The 16342-nt window shown below is 39.5% G+C and overlaps 1 protein-coding gene across 6 annotated transcripts in view; it reads left to right on the plus strand.

Annotated features, from left to right (window-relative positions):
- kdm4aa (lysine (K)-specific demethylase 4A, genome duplicate a) overlaps nt 1-16342 on the plus strand; it is a 28075-nt gene continuing 11733 nt past the window's right edge. Inside the window, exons 1-16 of one of the 6 annotated variants that reach the window (XM_042512729.2) lie at nt 1-154; nt 1957-2125; nt 2802-2977; nt 3138-3252; nt 3430-3623; nt 5534-5583; nt 5917-6020; nt 6233-6370; nt 6809-7044; nt 7853-8016; nt 8252-8652; nt 9491-9590; nt 12827-13011; nt 14846-15050; nt 15390-15466; nt 16204-16259. In XM_042512729.2, the coding sequence (XP_042368663.2) occupies nt 1988-2125; nt 2802-2977; nt 3138-3252; nt 3430-3623; nt 5534-5583; nt 5917-6020; nt 6233-6370; nt 6809-7044; nt 7853-8016; nt 8252-8652; nt 9491-9590; nt 12827-13011; nt 14846-15050; nt 15390-15466; nt 16204-16259 (2339 nt within the window). In that variant the 5' untranslated portion in view covers nt 1-154; nt 1957-1987. Of the gene's footprint in view, nt 196-1956; nt 2126-2801; nt 2978-3137; nt 3253-3429; nt 3624-5533; nt 5584-5916; nt 6021-6232; nt 6371-6808; nt 7045-7852; nt 8017-8251; nt 8653-9490; nt 9591-12826; nt 13012-14845; nt 15051-15389; nt 15467-16203; nt 16260-16342 lie in introns of all 6 variants that reach the window. The other 5 variants (XM_042512722.2, XM_042512751.2, XM_042512737.2 and 2 more) reach the window with 5 other exon arrangements.

The following is a 16342-nucleotide window of genomic DNA, read 5'->3' on the forward strand; positions in this document are numbered from 1 at the left end:
CCTCCCCCCGAGCTCCATGTAAACAAACACACACTGGGCATGCGTCACTGAAATAATGGAAGACTGTCTTTTCCACCCGGACTGATGATGTCTGTATTTCTACTCCGTTACCTGTGATCCGAAGAGAAAACAACTCGTCTACTTTTTAGCGTGTGTAGGTCCACGTGTGTTTCTTCAGATAGCGTTTGCATGCAGGTAGGAGTAACTCTAAGTTTGGCCACAAGAAACTGACGGTCAGCAACAAGCCATGTTTGCTAACGGTAGTTGGTTAGCTGTCACATCTGAGTCCACTCCACACTCAGCGGCTTCTTCTGCTTTCTGTCGATGATTCTCTGCTTTGACACAACGACTGTCATTGTCTGTAAATGTAAATGTTGGCGTTTCTCGGTGTTTGCTCGTGAATACTAGAGCGGTTTGGTTTTTGTTGACTACACTTTTAATTCCTTAGACGCAGAGCGAGCTATCTGGCATTTAGCATGTTAGCTAGCGCACTAGCTAAATGTTTTTCCGAGGAGCAGCGCTGTCAATGGGCCACTGTGTGATGGACACGGTGATCAGCCAATCACAGACCGACTAATTCTAATTCATCAGCATCGGAACCAATCATAGTTACATGACGGACACCAAAGTCTGCAGGGTTTTGCTAATAGAGTCCGTAATGACAGAGTTAAAAATCTGCTGCCTGTTAGTTCAAAGTTAAAACGCCTTCTCTTTTGGTCAACTCTGCGCCAGACTGATTGAAAGAATGTTGGAATGCACATCACGGAACTGATGCAGTCATACAGGGACTCCCAGTCTTTAGTTGCACCGTAGTTAAGAGGGAAATTGAGTGAATTCGAAAAGGACTGACTGTTTCTGTATTATCGCATTAGTAAATACTTAAGATACAGTTTGTTTGGGTTATACAGTGTCTTGTGGGTTTTTAACTCTTTCCTCTAATCCCCTGACACCAGAGCAAATTGGCTTAATTTCTGTGAAATTCATGGGTGGAGGCAATAAACCACTTATCAAGAAATTACCCCAAATGAAGTTAAAAGTTACCAGAAAATCAGTAAAAATAGAATATTAAAAAAGGATAACACAAAATAATGAAAATTAACTGAAAAAGTGTTTAAAATGTAAATATTATTTAATTGTATATTTGTGATCAGTTAGTTTCCTTGACATTTTACTTTTAAAAAACATATTTTCTGGGGCACCTGGTAGTTCAGTGGATGGAATGGCCCTCAGCAGTGTGTCCTTTCATCCCCTCTCTCTCTCCCACATTCATGTATGTGTATATATATATATATATATATATATATATATATATATATATATATATATATACACACACACACACCAATAATCTTCCTTCTCTTTTTTAATTCATTTAACCTATTTTCAGTTCCTTTTCTGTCAGCTTTTCCTTATATTTTGCAGCCTGCGGGACATCTCTTACCAAGTTGCCTTTTTAGCCATGTTTTTAAAAGAAATCAAACCAGTTTGCTCAGGTTTCAAAGGTTAAAATGCTTGTGAAAGGCATCTGAAAGTAGCACGAGAAAGCTGATGTCAATCTGAGTTTCAAAGGGTTAATCTAGCCCAGGTTTGACAAGTCAGAATATAGGAGTGAAAGCAGTGAAAACATCTTTTTATGTTTTGACAAACAGAAGTTCAACAGCTTTGGGGCTCTAACTATGACATCTGGTACTGTTTACATAACTTCAGTAGATAAACTGCAGAAATTTGGCAATTAAATATTATCCCTTAACTTGACTCTTTACTCTTGAGTCGGAGAATAACTTCAGCACTGAGTTTGAGATGGTCTGTTATTGTAAAGTGATGTTGCAGAACTGATGCAGATTGACTCAAAAGCTGAAAAACTAAGAAACTCCAATTGAGCCAAACACTGTCAAGCACGTAACTGTCACACATGTAACCTTGATGTTTTCATGATCATTTCATGTTTTCCACCAGTCAGAGTTGAGGTCAAAGTAACAAATCCAAGATGACTACAGACACACCAGCCCAAAGCGTGGGCTGCAGGATAATGACGTTCACCCCCTCCAAAGAGGAGTTCAAGGACTTCAGCCGGTACATTGCCTACATGGAATCACAAGGAGCACACAAAGCTGGAATGGCTAAAGTAAATAGGGTCTCTTGTATTTTGTCCGATGATTATGATTTAGTGTGTTGAATTATTTTTATTCATCATTTAGACATCAACTGTTTTATGATCAAATAGGCTCAGCAGTCAGTTATAAGTAGTTTTCAGTGATGGGAATCATAGAAAATGGACTCAACTGAAAATACAGGTAGCCCAATTCATTATCTACAGCAAGAAATTGACTAGTAGAAAATTTGTCTGGAATTTTACTATGATGTAAATGCAAAATTAACACTTCCTGTGGCTGCTTCACAGTAGAAGTTTTTAACAGAAGATGAATCACTGGTATTATTTTACTGTAAAGCAACAGCATATGCTGTAAGTGTTGAGATGCAGTCACTGAAGAAAGCTTAGCTCAGGTTTGAACTCAATGAATCCATATTTGCATATTTATCTGTGTCAGTGTATCAGTGGATTTACTTGCACTCTAACAGTTCGCACTGTGTATTTGGCATCATTTACATTTCTATGACACTTAATCAATGATATTTTCAGTATTCAGTAGTTAATTTGCGTGTTTGCCATATTTTCGTTTGCTGTTGCCTTTAATGCAAACAGGACAATGAATGTTCCCACAGCACTAATTCTATCAGTTCAACAAGAGCAGATACTCATCACTCTGCTGCTCTGTTTCTGTTTTGTTCTTCTTTTGCAGGTTATACCACCTAAAGACTGGAAGCCCAGACAGACGTATGATGATATCGATGACCTGGTGATTCCTGCTCCCATTCAACAGGTGGTGACGGGCCAGTCAGGACTGTTTACACAGTACAACATCCAGAAGAAGCCAATGACTGTCCTTGAGTTCCGCAAGACCTCCAACTTGGATAAGTCAGTTCACATATTCAAATCATGAAGCACAGCTGACTGATGATTTTTTCAACACAGTGACTGTGCTTTCATAATGCAGACTATCTGGTACAGTATGTAGTTTCCATCAGCCTTTCATTTTAATTGCAAATGAGTTATTTCCTTTGATATCTCATTTTAGGTTCTGCAATCCCCGATACGTGGATTTTGACGAGCTGGAGAGAAAGTTTTGGAAGAATCTGACCTTTAACCCGCCTCTGTATGGGGCTGATGTCAGCGGAACATTGTATGATCCAGTGAGTGCTAATAGACTTGAAAATGCCACCAACTGGAGCTTACAGCTCTTCATTGTGTTAAAACAGACCTTTTGATTTTATGTTCACACACTCAGCCATCATCAGTAATAGTGCCACATGTTACATTTCTGCAGTATCAGTGTCACTTACAACCTGAAGTGAATCCCTCTTCTACAGGAAGTGACTGAATGGAACATCGGCCACCTTAACACCATTCTGGACACTGTGGAGAGTGATAGCGGTATCAAAATTAAAGGAGTCAACACACCATACCTCTATTTTGGGATGTGGAAGAGTGCCTTCGCTTGGCACACAGAGGACATGGATCTGTACAGCATCAACTACCTGCACTTTGGAGAGCCAAAGTCCTGGTATAGTCACTGACACACCCTTTCACTGCTGGAAAACACTGCTTTTTTAGCTTCTCACAGCTGCACATGATAACATGACCAAACATCATACCGTTCCCTTTATTTATAGGGATTCAGTGTCTTTCAGACAACCTGCTCCTATTCTTCATGTCATTGATCATTGTTGATGAATGTAGTGAATGAACTACAGCAACCCTACAATGAATTATGACATTGTTGAGAAAAGTTTACCTTCTCTGTGGTTACTTACAGTCATCATTCTCCAAAATACTGGAACACTATGAACAAGCATATTTCTTAATTCTGCTGTCAGTGTCATCATTATATTTTATATACTACCCCAATTCCAAAAAGTTGGGATGTTGTGTAAAATGTAAATAAAAACAATGCAATTATTTGCATTTTTAGCCTATATTTAGTTGAATACAATCCAAATACAAGATACTTAATTTAAACTGATAAACTTCATTTATGTATTTATTTTTGCACATGTACACTCATTTAGAATTTGATGCCTGCAACATGTTTCAAAAAGCTGGGACAGGAGCATGTTTACCACTGTGTTACATCCCCTTTTTTAACAACACTCAGCATGTGTTTGGGAACCAAGGACACTAATTGTTGATTGTTGTTGATTGATATATGTCTCTGTTTTTTTTCTCTTTGACTTCGTAAGACAACACACATTGGGAGACAGGTCTGTACTGCAGGCAGGTTAAGTAGCTGCACTCTTTTACTACAAAGCCAGGCTGTTGGAACGCATGAAGAATGTAATTTTGCATTTTCTCGCTGGAATAGGCAGGGACGTCCCTGAAAAAGACATTGAGCCCTGTTTAGACGATCTATAAGCACTTGGTCTAAAGCACATGGTGCACTCACATGGGCCAAGTGTAAGATAGAGCCCATTGTCTGGATGGCAGCATATGATGCTCCAAAACCTCTATGTACCTTTCAGCATTCTTGGTTTTCTCACAGATGTGCAAGTTACCCATTATACCCATCACAGCTGCTGGCTTTGAACTTTGAGTTACTAACAATCTGGATGGTCCTTTTCCTCTTTAGCTTGAAGAACACAACTTCCATGATTTCTAAAAACAATTTGAAAAGTGGACACTTTTCCACTTTGTGTCAGTCCGTCTCAGACGAGCTTGGGTCCAGAGAAGTCAGCCCTGTTTCTGGATGTTGTTGATATCTGGCTTTCACTTTGCATGGTAGAGGTGGAGCTGGAGTTTGTAGATGCAGTGATGAACTGTCTTTACTAATGGCGTTTATTTTTTCTAAGTGTTCCTGAGCCCTTGTAGTGATATCCATCATACAATCATGCCCAATCTAAATGCGGCCTGAGGGGTCAGCCTTGTCACTTATGTGCAGAGATTTGGATTCTCTGGATGTTTTGATGATATATTGGATTGTAGATGGTCACATCCCTAAATTCCTGCAATTTTGTTTTGAGAAACGTTCTTAAACTGTTGGACTGTTAGCCCACACAGTTTTTTACAAAGTGAATAACCTTGTGCTGCCCTTGCTTGCGAACAAGTGAGCCTTTTGCAGATGTCCCATTTTATACCCAGTCATGATGCCATCACCTGTTACAGATTAACCTGTTAACCAGTGGAACCCCCAAACTGGGTTTATCTCAGCATTCAACAACTTTCCCTGTCTTTTGCTGCCCATGTCCCAACTTTTTTGGAACATTTTGCAGGCATTAAATTCAGAATTATTATATATACAAAAAACAATAAAATGTATCTGTTTACATTCTAAATACTAAATAATATTTGTACCATAATCAATTGTATATAGTTCAAAACGGATTTGCAAATTACAGCGTCCTATTTTTATATATGTGTTACACAGTGTCCGAAGCCTTTTGGAATGAGGGTTGTACTTGTATTTTTGTTGTTCTTCAGGTATGTTGTTCCACCAGAGCACGGGAAAAGACTGGAACGACTTGCCAAAGGTATGTGATGGCCAAACTCTTTGGTAGATTTTATTGTGATTCACTCATCACATTGGTCTTAAATCTCTTATGAATGATAAATGGATCATTGCACTGTTGTTACTCAAATTTTAATCATATGGTTCCACAGGTCACTTCAGCTTGTCGCGCTTTGTAGTTTTAGAGATAAAGTCAAATTTGCTTTCAGTGAACCTTATATACTGCACAGAATATACCTCACAGACCATAATAGTAATTCAGTTCGCAGATCCCATTTAACAATTTAACTTCATATACATCACTACCTCAAGGGTGATCTGTGCTAACGTTGTGGATGGTTTCCTGTGTTTCCAGGTTTCTTTCCAGGGAACGCTCAGAGCTGTGAAGCCTTCCTGCGCCACAAGATGACCTTAATTTCACCCTCAATCCTGAAAAAATATGGCATCCCTTTTGAAAAGGTTAGCCCTCTTTGCCTCCGTGTTGACCTAATGACATTATGGAGAAAAAAGAAACATGTCTGTGCTGTGGGTTTAACAATACATCTGAGAGAAGTACTGCTTAACAAACAGGTCGAAAATAAACATATTGATTAAATCTTTATAATGATTACATGAAAAATCGTGTAAAATTTCTAATAAAATGGTGTAACGGCTCTTGTTTTTATATTCAGGTTACTCAGGAGGCCGGGCAGTTCATTGTGACGTTCCCATATGGTTATCATGCTGGCTTTAACCATGGCTTCAACTGTGCTGAGTCAACAAACTTTGCTACGCAGCGATGGATTGATTACGGCAAACAAGCGACACTGGTACAAAAACATCAGACAAATTTGAATCTTAATGTAGTGATTAATCATGCAAAGGCTTCAGCTGCATCCATACAGTGCCTTTGTGCTACACAATGTGAGACATGTGGAAGGGCCTCATCGTGTGGTGATGTAAAGGGGAATCTCATTTGAAAGGGTTTTCCTCTGGGAAGCCAGTTTAGTTTTAATCAGAATTTAACACTGCACATGATCATTTTAACCTGACTGTTGCTGTAGAGAAAAGGCCAGGGGCTCCTAACATTTTTAAGATTATCCTCTTGGAACTACAAATAATTAAATACAAGTCAGTACGTCTGAATTACTTAAGTGAGTACTATCAACCCAAACAGTGAATCCAACCGTTGTCAAAGCACTGTTTCATTCTGCTCAGACTAGCGTGGCCAAAACCTAAACTGAAATGTTGATGTGTGTTCGTCCCAGTGTTCGTGTCGTCAGGACATGGTGAAGATTTCCATGGATGTGTTCGTGCGCAAATTTCAACCCGACCGTTACAAGCTGTGGAAGGCAGGGAAAGACAATGCCTCCATCGACCACTCCAAACCCACACCAGAGGCTGCGGAGTTCCTTAGAGAAGACAAGAGCGAGCCTTCAGAAGAGACTGCCACTGAAGCTGGACCTGAGGAGACTACTCCTCCTGTTGTCCAGGAGGACAAAAGGTTTGGATTTACTCATCCCTTATATTCACTGGTTACTCTGCTATGGATGGGAATTGCTTATGAAATATGCAGGGTTTGTGCGGTCATTAAAAACCTGGAAAAGTCATGGAATTTGCAAATAGCATTTTTCCAGGGCTGGAAAAGTTTTGGAAAACTAAATATCCTCGAAAGTTTTGGAAAAAGTTAGTTTATGGCTGTAATACATGGTGACATTTTTGGTGAATTTTAAAGAAAATGTGCCTTTAGTTTTGAAGGGAAATTTTCTTAACAAATCACCCAAAAATTTTAAAGAGAAAAAAAACATTTTTTCCCCTTATAAAAATAGCCTAAAATTTGTAAGGAAAAAATAGTTGCCACAATTTTGAGGGAGGCATGTCATATAACTTTTTTATGCACTGCCTCCCTCTTTTTGTCCCCCCCCAATAAAAAACAAATAGTCCCTAAGTTATATTTAAATATGTTTAGTTATATTGCTGTTCTAAATTTATTTTGTTTAAATAACATATATTTTACAAAACCAATTATATCGGAATGAAAATGAACCAATAAGGAGTACTGATGGTCCTTTCAGTGAATGTCTTGTCTTCAATATTTGCCTCAAAGTCATGGAAACGTCCTGAAAATATGTTGGTAAAAATATGTTCAGTTTAAAGATTTGGGGTCACTGTCAACAGACATTTCACTTTGAAGATTCCGTGTTTAAGATTCCTTTGTGTATGAACTTCATTCAGACTTGCTGCTTTGCTGTCTGTGGGAAACTTTTTGAGTCCTGTTGGAGATGTTTTAACTAATGTCTTTCATGCATCAGTCCAAAGCCTCAGACTGGGACGAAGCGTCAGCTTGAAGTTATTGAAGCCTCTGAAGACATCAAACCTGAGGTGACCATGAAGGAGACTGAAGAGGTTGAGCCAAAGAAGGCCAAGTTGTCACACAAGGAGTCTCCAACTCAAGTCCCTGTCAAGCCAGATAAAGGTACCATACGGTTTGCAAAGATCTTTATTCACCGTCTGGGTTTTGTTAGTGAAGAAATCATTTCAATCTACCAGAAGAAAGTGATATTCAAACCCTAAGAAAGCTAATACCCTGACCTCTCAGTAGTTTAACGGAGGGCTGTGACGTAAGCTCACCGTCCTACTACTTTCAACAGTGGTTGGAAAGTCAAACAATAACAACAACCTTGATGTTTATTATTGTATCATTCTTTCAGACACAGTGAAATTCAAGATAGAGCCTAAGAAGGAGAAAGACACCAAGCCACAAACTAAATCCCAGTCCAAAGCCAGCACCAAGAAAACTGGTAGCAGACAAAGCACGCCAAAAAAAGAGAAAAATGGTGTTTCAGATGTGTGTCCTCCAGAGCCCTCTGAGAGCCAGGTGGTGGCTCTGTCCTCTGAGGAGGCTGGCGGCAGTGACGAGCCTCGGCTGGGCAGCAGCTACAGCCCGCCACACAAACTGTTTCAGAGGACGCTGAGCCCCACAGATGTCCTACACGTTCACAGCTATGCCAAAGGAGACTATGGAGATGGAGAGGCCCCGCCCAAGGAGGAGAAGAGGAGTGAGGGCAGTGACAATAAGACTGAGAAAGACAGCAGACATGTTAGCAAAGCAGTGAGTGCACACACTTTACTATATACTCTGAACTCAGGCCAGACAAGAATGAATTATGATAATAAGCTGGATCAAGACAGAATAAAATGAGTTAAAAGACAAATTAAAAGCAAGTCTATAAAAATTGGTTTTAAGAAGTGATTTAAAAGAAGTCACTGATTCTGCAGCCTTATCTCCTCAAGTCGAGTTCCAAAGCCGAGGTGCCCTGATGGCAAAGCCACAGCAGCAACCTTAAGATTTTAGCCTTGACTTTGGGATCTAAATTTCTGATATGTAGCTTGGGGCCAGACCCAGATCAAGTGTAAAAGTGATCAGTAGAATCTAAAAACACTTCTAAAACAAACAGGGAGCCAGTGGAAGGATGCCGGATCGGGTAATGTGATCAATGTCATCTGGTAAAAACATTGAGAAGCCGAGCTGCAACATTCTCATCTAGTTGGAGGCGGGGGGAGTGATTTTTTCTTGATGCCAGAAATCAACTCACTGCCCTTCATGTAAGCTTGGTGTGGCTTTCAAGAATGCTCACATGTTAGTTAGATGTCAGTCAGAAGTACTGCACTGATGAGCCATCAAATCTAAAAAGGAAACAGGCAAGCAGGTGTGGATTTGTTCTATTTTTCTCTTAGCAGCCTACTCTAAATTAAAAAAAGGACACATCAGAGTTCATTAACAGTCCTTGCTGCACTGAGATAGTACAGAAACAAGACAAACTAAAGATGATGAATATTTACTGTGATGAATTACCTATGTGGTACAAGTTTTCAGCCTGTAAGAACACAAGAATACATTTAAAGAGACTGGGTTGCTGCTTGCACTAACAGCAGGTGTGTCTCTCCAGCAGGTTGCAGAGGAGATGGCTTTAGATGGAGAGCAGGAGAATGATCTGGGGCAGCTGCCAGGCCACCACCCACTTATAAAGGATGGGATGAGTGATGAAGGTTTGTCACAACAACTGCAACAACTTAAAAGGGACAATTTAACCCAAAATCAGAAATCGTTGTTTTTCCTCTGACCTGAAGTTCCTTTTTGATAAATATAGATTGTTTCGCCGTGAGTTGTCGAGTGTTGGAGGTATCATCTGTAGAGATGTCTGCTCTGTCTTCAATATAATGCGATCCTTTCAGGATTTTGCAGTGCAGCTATGGCAACAATCAACGCAAATCCTCATTGATTCTGCGTTACCTTGCAATTTTTATTCAGTCACTTCCACTTTGTCACAAATTTGACTGTTTAAAGCATGTACAATCTCATTTCATTGTGGAGCTTTGTGAAGTGTATTGATTCACTTAGCCTCTCTCTCTACACAGTACAGGGCTAACTGTCAGCATCACACAGCTAACCTTATCCAACGATCATTAATAATAATAATAATAAACTTTATTACAGACTCAATGGTCCAGATAAGAGCAAGGCAATGCATACAAAAGATATAAAAGACACATAGAAGTACCATACACAACATATTCACAATGCAATAAGATCACTTAAAAAAACAAAACAAAAAAAAACCAAGTAAAAAGTCAATGACCTCAGAAGAGACTACTATACTTAACATGTTTAAGAACAGAAATGAGCCATTTTACAGTCAATGCAAGATTAACAACTCATTTTCAGATGTTAACCACTGCCGCGGCTTTTTTGGATACTATAATGGCGACCTCCTCAGCTGAGTTGTAACGTTAGCTAGCTAAGTAGTGCTAGATGAGCTAGCAGGAGATTCACACTTCCCTCTGCTCAGTGATACTGTTAAAGGGTGGAGTTTCGTAGAAAGAAAATAATTCCAGCATGAAACCGCTCACAACAAGGTCTGTGGTTAATCTGAGTAACCAGGTCATGATTTCTGGAAAGAGACATTGCTGTTGAATCTTTCAGTTGTAATTTTTGGTGCTTTGAGCACCACAAACTGAATGCCATCTAGTTCCATTAAAATGGACAGAGGGCAGACATCTCTATGGCCGATAAAGTATCTTCAACACTAGCCAGCTCACAACAAAATCATCTAGATCGATAAATAGCACTACAGGTAAGAGGAAAAATATGTATCTTAAATTTTAGGGTGAACTGTCCTTTTAAATAGGATGATTTGTCATTGCACTTTATAATATAATATTGGATGAATTTCCAATTTATAGATTTGGGCTTAAGGTTTAATTAGTAGGGCTGTACTGACTCAGAATTATGTAGCTGAATCAGATTTGGCTGTTTGGTATGAATATTCTACTATTTGTTGGTTTTTATTCATAGAGTTCAAGAGTTCAAATGGGGCTCTGCAGGATGCTCAAGATAAGCAACGGTCACGTAATATACAAACCCCAATTCCAATGAAGTTGGGACGTTGTGTAAAACGTAAGGTAAAACAGAATACAATGACTTGCAAATTCTTTTCAACCTATATTCAATTGAATACACTACAAAGACAAGATATTTAATGTTCAAACTGATAAACGTTATTGGTTTTTTTTGTAAATATTGAATTTGATGTCTGCAACATGTTCCAAAGAAGCTCGGACAGGGGCAACAAAAGCTTGGGAAAGCTGAGGAATGCTCAAAAAAACACCTGTTTGGAACATTCCACAGGTGAACAGGTTAATTGGAAACATGTGAGTGTCATGATTGGGTATGAAAGGAGCATCCCGGAAAGGCTCAGTCGTTCACAAGCAAGGATGGGGCGAAGTTCACCACTTTGTGAACAACTGCGTGAGCAAATAGTCCAGCAGTTTAAGAACAATGTTTCTCAACATACAATTGCAAGGAATTAAGGGGTTTCATCATCTACTGTCCACAATATCATCAAAAGATTCAGAGAATCTGGAGAAATCTCTGCAAATAAGCAGCAAGGCCGAAAACCAACACTGAATGCCCCTGACCTCAGTCCCTCAAGCGGCACTGCATTAAAAACCGACATTATTTTGAAAAGGATAGTACCTTCTCTGGGCCCGAGCTCATCTGAGATGGACTGACGCAGAGTGGAAAAGTGTGCTGTGGTCTGACGAGACCAATTTTCAAATTGTCTTTGTAAATCATGGCTGTCATGTCCTCCAGGCCAAAGAGGAAAAGGACCATATGCTGCCATCGTCTTTTTCAGGGACATCTCTGCTTAAGAGACAGGAAGACAGTGCGAAGCCACATTCTGCACGTGTTACAACAGCGTGGCTTCGTAGTAAAAGAGTATGGGGTACTAGACTGGCCTGCCTGCAGTGCAGACCTGTTTCCCATTGAAAATGTGTGGCGCATTATGAAGTGCAAAATACAACAATGGTGCCCCCGGACTGGTGAGCAACTGAAGTCGTACATCAAGCAAGAATGGGAAAGAATTCCACCTACAAAGCTTCAACAATTAGTGCCCTCAGTTCTCAAACACTTATTGAGTGTTGCTAAAATGAAAAGTGATGTAACACAGTGGTAAACATGCCCCTGTCCCAGCTTTTTTTGGAACATGTTGTAGGCATCAAATTCAAAATGAGTGAATATTTGCAAAAAAAAAACCAAAAATCAGTTTGAACGTTAAATATCTTGTCTTTGTAGTGTATTCAATTGAATATGGGTAGAAAAGTATTTGCAAATCGCATTCTGTTCTGTGTTCTGTTTTACACAACTTCCCAACTTCATTGGAATTGGGGTTTCTAGTAAACAAGCTAAGTTAGCTCTCTGAGCTAATGTATACTAACAACAACAAGGGTTAGGAAATGTGCAACATCATTTTTTTAGGTGACACTAAATATAAATAAACCCCAGAGACTGAAAGTTATTGAGTTGTTGTAAGATGTAAATTCACCAACTCTAAGCAAAAGGCAGGAGATAATGTTATCTCAGACCTGGCTGAGCAAAGTCTCTTCCCTCTCCGGGAAGCTGCTTCTGCCTCACTCACATTCACCCTGTGTCTGGATCCACAGACTGTCTGCACCAGAGTGCAGCATGAAAGCAAGGAGGACTCACTTTGCAGCTAAATCAGGGCACCGAAACCCCAGATGTACACTCCACACTGACCAAGAAACAAAAAAGGGGACTCAGTCAACTGAGGGGTGTCGAAATGATGAATTGAATATTGGACTTTGAGATGGGACCCCTATTAATTAGCTTTAGGTCTTTTTAGTGAATATCCTGCCACCAGTTGTTATTTCATCTGAATGTCTGTGCTTACGTCGCTGTTACTGTATGTTTTTTTGTCTCTCAGAGGCTCCAGGGGAGGCCCCCATATTAGAAGAGGGCGGTCTGGAAGGGGAGAGCTGGGCTAAACCTCTGACTCACCTGTGGCAGAGCAGACCTCCCAACCTGAAGAAAGAGAGGGATTACAACCAGCGCATGGGATCTAAATCTCCATACTGCTCCATCTGCATCCTGTTCCACACGTACTTCCAGGTAAAGTGCAGTCATTCTTCCCAGTCATCTGCTGAGCTATACCAACATGGAGACCTACACTATGGAGACCAGATGATGTCATGGAGAGAAAAAAAAGTCAGTCATTCACATAAATAACTAGTGCTTCTTTTTTTTTGTTATCCTTTTTTAAAATCATCATTAACGTTAGACTTTAATTTGGAATAAAGATTTTGAATAATCATCTTGAGCAACTGGTGAGCTTTGAAATAACTGAATTTGATGCAGACAGTACAACTTAAGTTATGTTAATAAACACTTTTAGAAGAGTGTTGTTTTTGATTTAAAATATTTTTAAAAATTTAAAAGTTGCAATGTCTTCTCTGCTCCCTTAAAAAATGTATGTGTCTGTGCTTTGTGTGACAATATCACAGCATCATGTTTTGTTTAACATTATTATCTTTTCTTTAATATCACAATCCAAATCATATACATAATATTTTAGTGTGCAAACAAGTCTATAGTTAAGGATCCAGAATTCACTATCATTCAGTATGTTTACATGACATTAGAAAAGTCACATTTTTGTGTTAGGCCGACTGAAACTGGACTTTAAAATACACGTTAACACTAAAATTGTACTAAATTGTACGTAGGTCAACCAGAAGAAGGTCCAATAGCAACTTACTGAACCTGCTGTGGAGGAGTCGGACATTAACAATAAATGGATTCTCCCCCGGTGCTTGTATACTGGGACAAGGACAGAAGTCCAATTACATGGTCTAATGAGCTATAACCAGAGCTCCACTTAACTGTGCATGGAAATGTAATGAATGGTGCTGATCAACAGGCTCAGCAGTTGCCTTGCTACTCAAAAATATACATCTCTACATCCACAGTAGGGCGCAGATTCTAGAGATTATTTTCATAACCGCTTCGTTCTGACAGTAAGATAGTTATGAAGTGGACCTTGAGCTCAGATTGTTAGCTGTTGTCTCCAAGATCAAGTTTAAATTTTCACACTCAATGTTAAATATTGTTTAACATCATATTCTCGTAATAAGGACAAATTATTCATTCAAAGCATGATTTATCCACTTGTGCACACAAATACTTTTTTTTGTCCATGACAACTGATGGTCTCCTTTATAATGTTTAAAAAACTTCACACATTTATGACTGTGGTTGACATTATTGTGACATTTTCTATAATATGTTTTTCATCATTATTTGTGTACATATTAGACACAATAGTGCCAGTACAGTGCTGCAGATCTTGGATCTTCAGTAATGTATGTAATGTAACAGTATGGTTTGACCGATATTAGTTTTTCTGTGCCAATACAGATTATTAGTAGTTAATGAGACTGATAAACTAATACATTTACAATAAAAATGGAAATCTTTCTGTTGATATTTAGAAATTAAAATATAATAAACTACCTAGAGACCTCCCTAAGGTTTTACAAAGTAAAATTTCCTCCCATGCTGACACTTTCTTTGCACTTTTTAATTATTTAATACAGATAAATGGCAAAATACCAAATATCCATCCAATGATTGGCCAGGTTGATAATCTGTCAATCCCTAGTTTACAGAGTTGTAATATCAGGTCAAAAGTATTTAAGTGCATTAGATTTTGTCTCAGACTCTATGGAGAGAGGTACCAGTAGAGATTATAGGGGATAATACCCTGGATTTGGTGGAATGTAAGCAAATTAAACTGTAATTCAGTCAATGAAGGTTTGAGTGTAACATTTATAGCACAAACATATCTGTCCTGTGAAGCAGTAGCTGTTGATGGAGAGAAGTTGCAGATCTGACTGTTACACAGTGTTGTAAGTTCCATGTTTGTGTGCACTGTGCCTGCTGTCAGACTGAATGTGCGAACAGTGTGGACAGTCCTGTCATTGTGGCCAGTGGACGGATGCGGACCAAACCTCTGATCCCAGAGATGTGTTTCACCACCACCACAGAGGAGGACTCCGAATGTGAGGAGCAGCCCGTCACACCTCACCTAGAGGAAGATGGAACCAGCCTCCTCATCAGCTGCTCTCAGTGCAGCATCCGGGTTCACACCAGTCAGTACACACACATATTTGCTGCATATATATAACACAGCCTGTGTGCACATGATCAAACTGTTTTTACATGAATCCTCTCAACCTTATGTGTCTCATTTTCATAATTGTCATCCCCAAATTTATCATGTCATAAGCACAGGAATGTCTTCCTATAGAATTAGAAAGCAACATTCTATGGCAGATTCTTGGCATAATACAACCACTTCAAACAGCACTGACTAAACTTTGTCTGCGGGTGGCAGCACATGCTAACAGACCCTCACAATGACATGACAATGCGTCCCTCAGCTATTACACCAGTGTGTCAGACTGTCTCTCTGTGTTGGTATATTCCAGGCTGTTATGGTGTGGATCCAGCCAGTCTGAGCAAGGAGTGGAAATGTGCGCGTTGCAAGGCCAACGCCATGAATGAGGTCAGTGAACATTCCAGGGTAGATTTACTCTGCATGGTGCATGTTATTGTTTAATCCACGTCCTCTTGGTGGTGCAGTGTCTTCAGCTTAAAGTAGTTCTTTCTGAGGGTTGACTTTGATGTTTATAATTTGCAGATAATCTCATTTACACTTTCTAACTTGGAAAAAAAGTAACCAAACTTTCAACTGTTTTGTGATGAAAAAAGTGTCTATAAGTTTACAGCCAAGACACAGTGGCTGTATTGTGTTGCACTGCAGATGGATATAAACATTGGCTGTGGCTTAGAGGTAAAGCAGGCTGTCTAATTGGAAGGTGGGTGGTTTGTTTCCAAGCTCCTCCAGTCACATGCCAAGTATCCTTTGGCACGACACTGAAACCCCAAAACACTCCCGACGGCTGTTCCATCAGTGTGTGAATGTGTAGGAATGGTTAAAAGTAGCAGATGGCACCTTGTATGATAGCCTCGACCATCAGTGTGTGAATGTGACCTATAGTGTGAAAGTGCTTTGAGTGGTCCAACGACTAGAAAACCACTATACTGGTGCAATGAGCACCATTTACTATATAATAGAGCCATAAATCACATACATAACTGCTTGACCCTCATAAACATGAAATGGCTATTGGTTTTGATAAAGCATGCTTGTAGTTAAAACTCCTTAAAGCTCCAGTAATTAAAGATTGTGGTCTTTGTTATTTTTGTGGACGGTTTATTAATGGCATGTTTTTTTTGCAGAATTGCTGTTTGTGTTCGCTGAGAGGTGGAGCCTTGCAGAAAGCCAACAATAATAAGTAAGTTATTCCATAGTCATCAGGGAAGGAAAAGTGCATCTGGCTGTTTTAGAACATTTGCACTTTGATGTTATTCTGTTCAA

The sequence above is a fragment of the Plectropomus leopardus genome, chromosome 5, assembly GCF_026936395.1.
Source record: "Plectropomus leopardus strain MGB_pleo_1.0 chromosome 5, ASM2693639v1, whole genome shotgun sequence".
NCBI lineage: Eukaryota > Metazoa > Chordata > Actinopteri > Perciformes > Serranidae > Plectropomus > Plectropomus leopardus.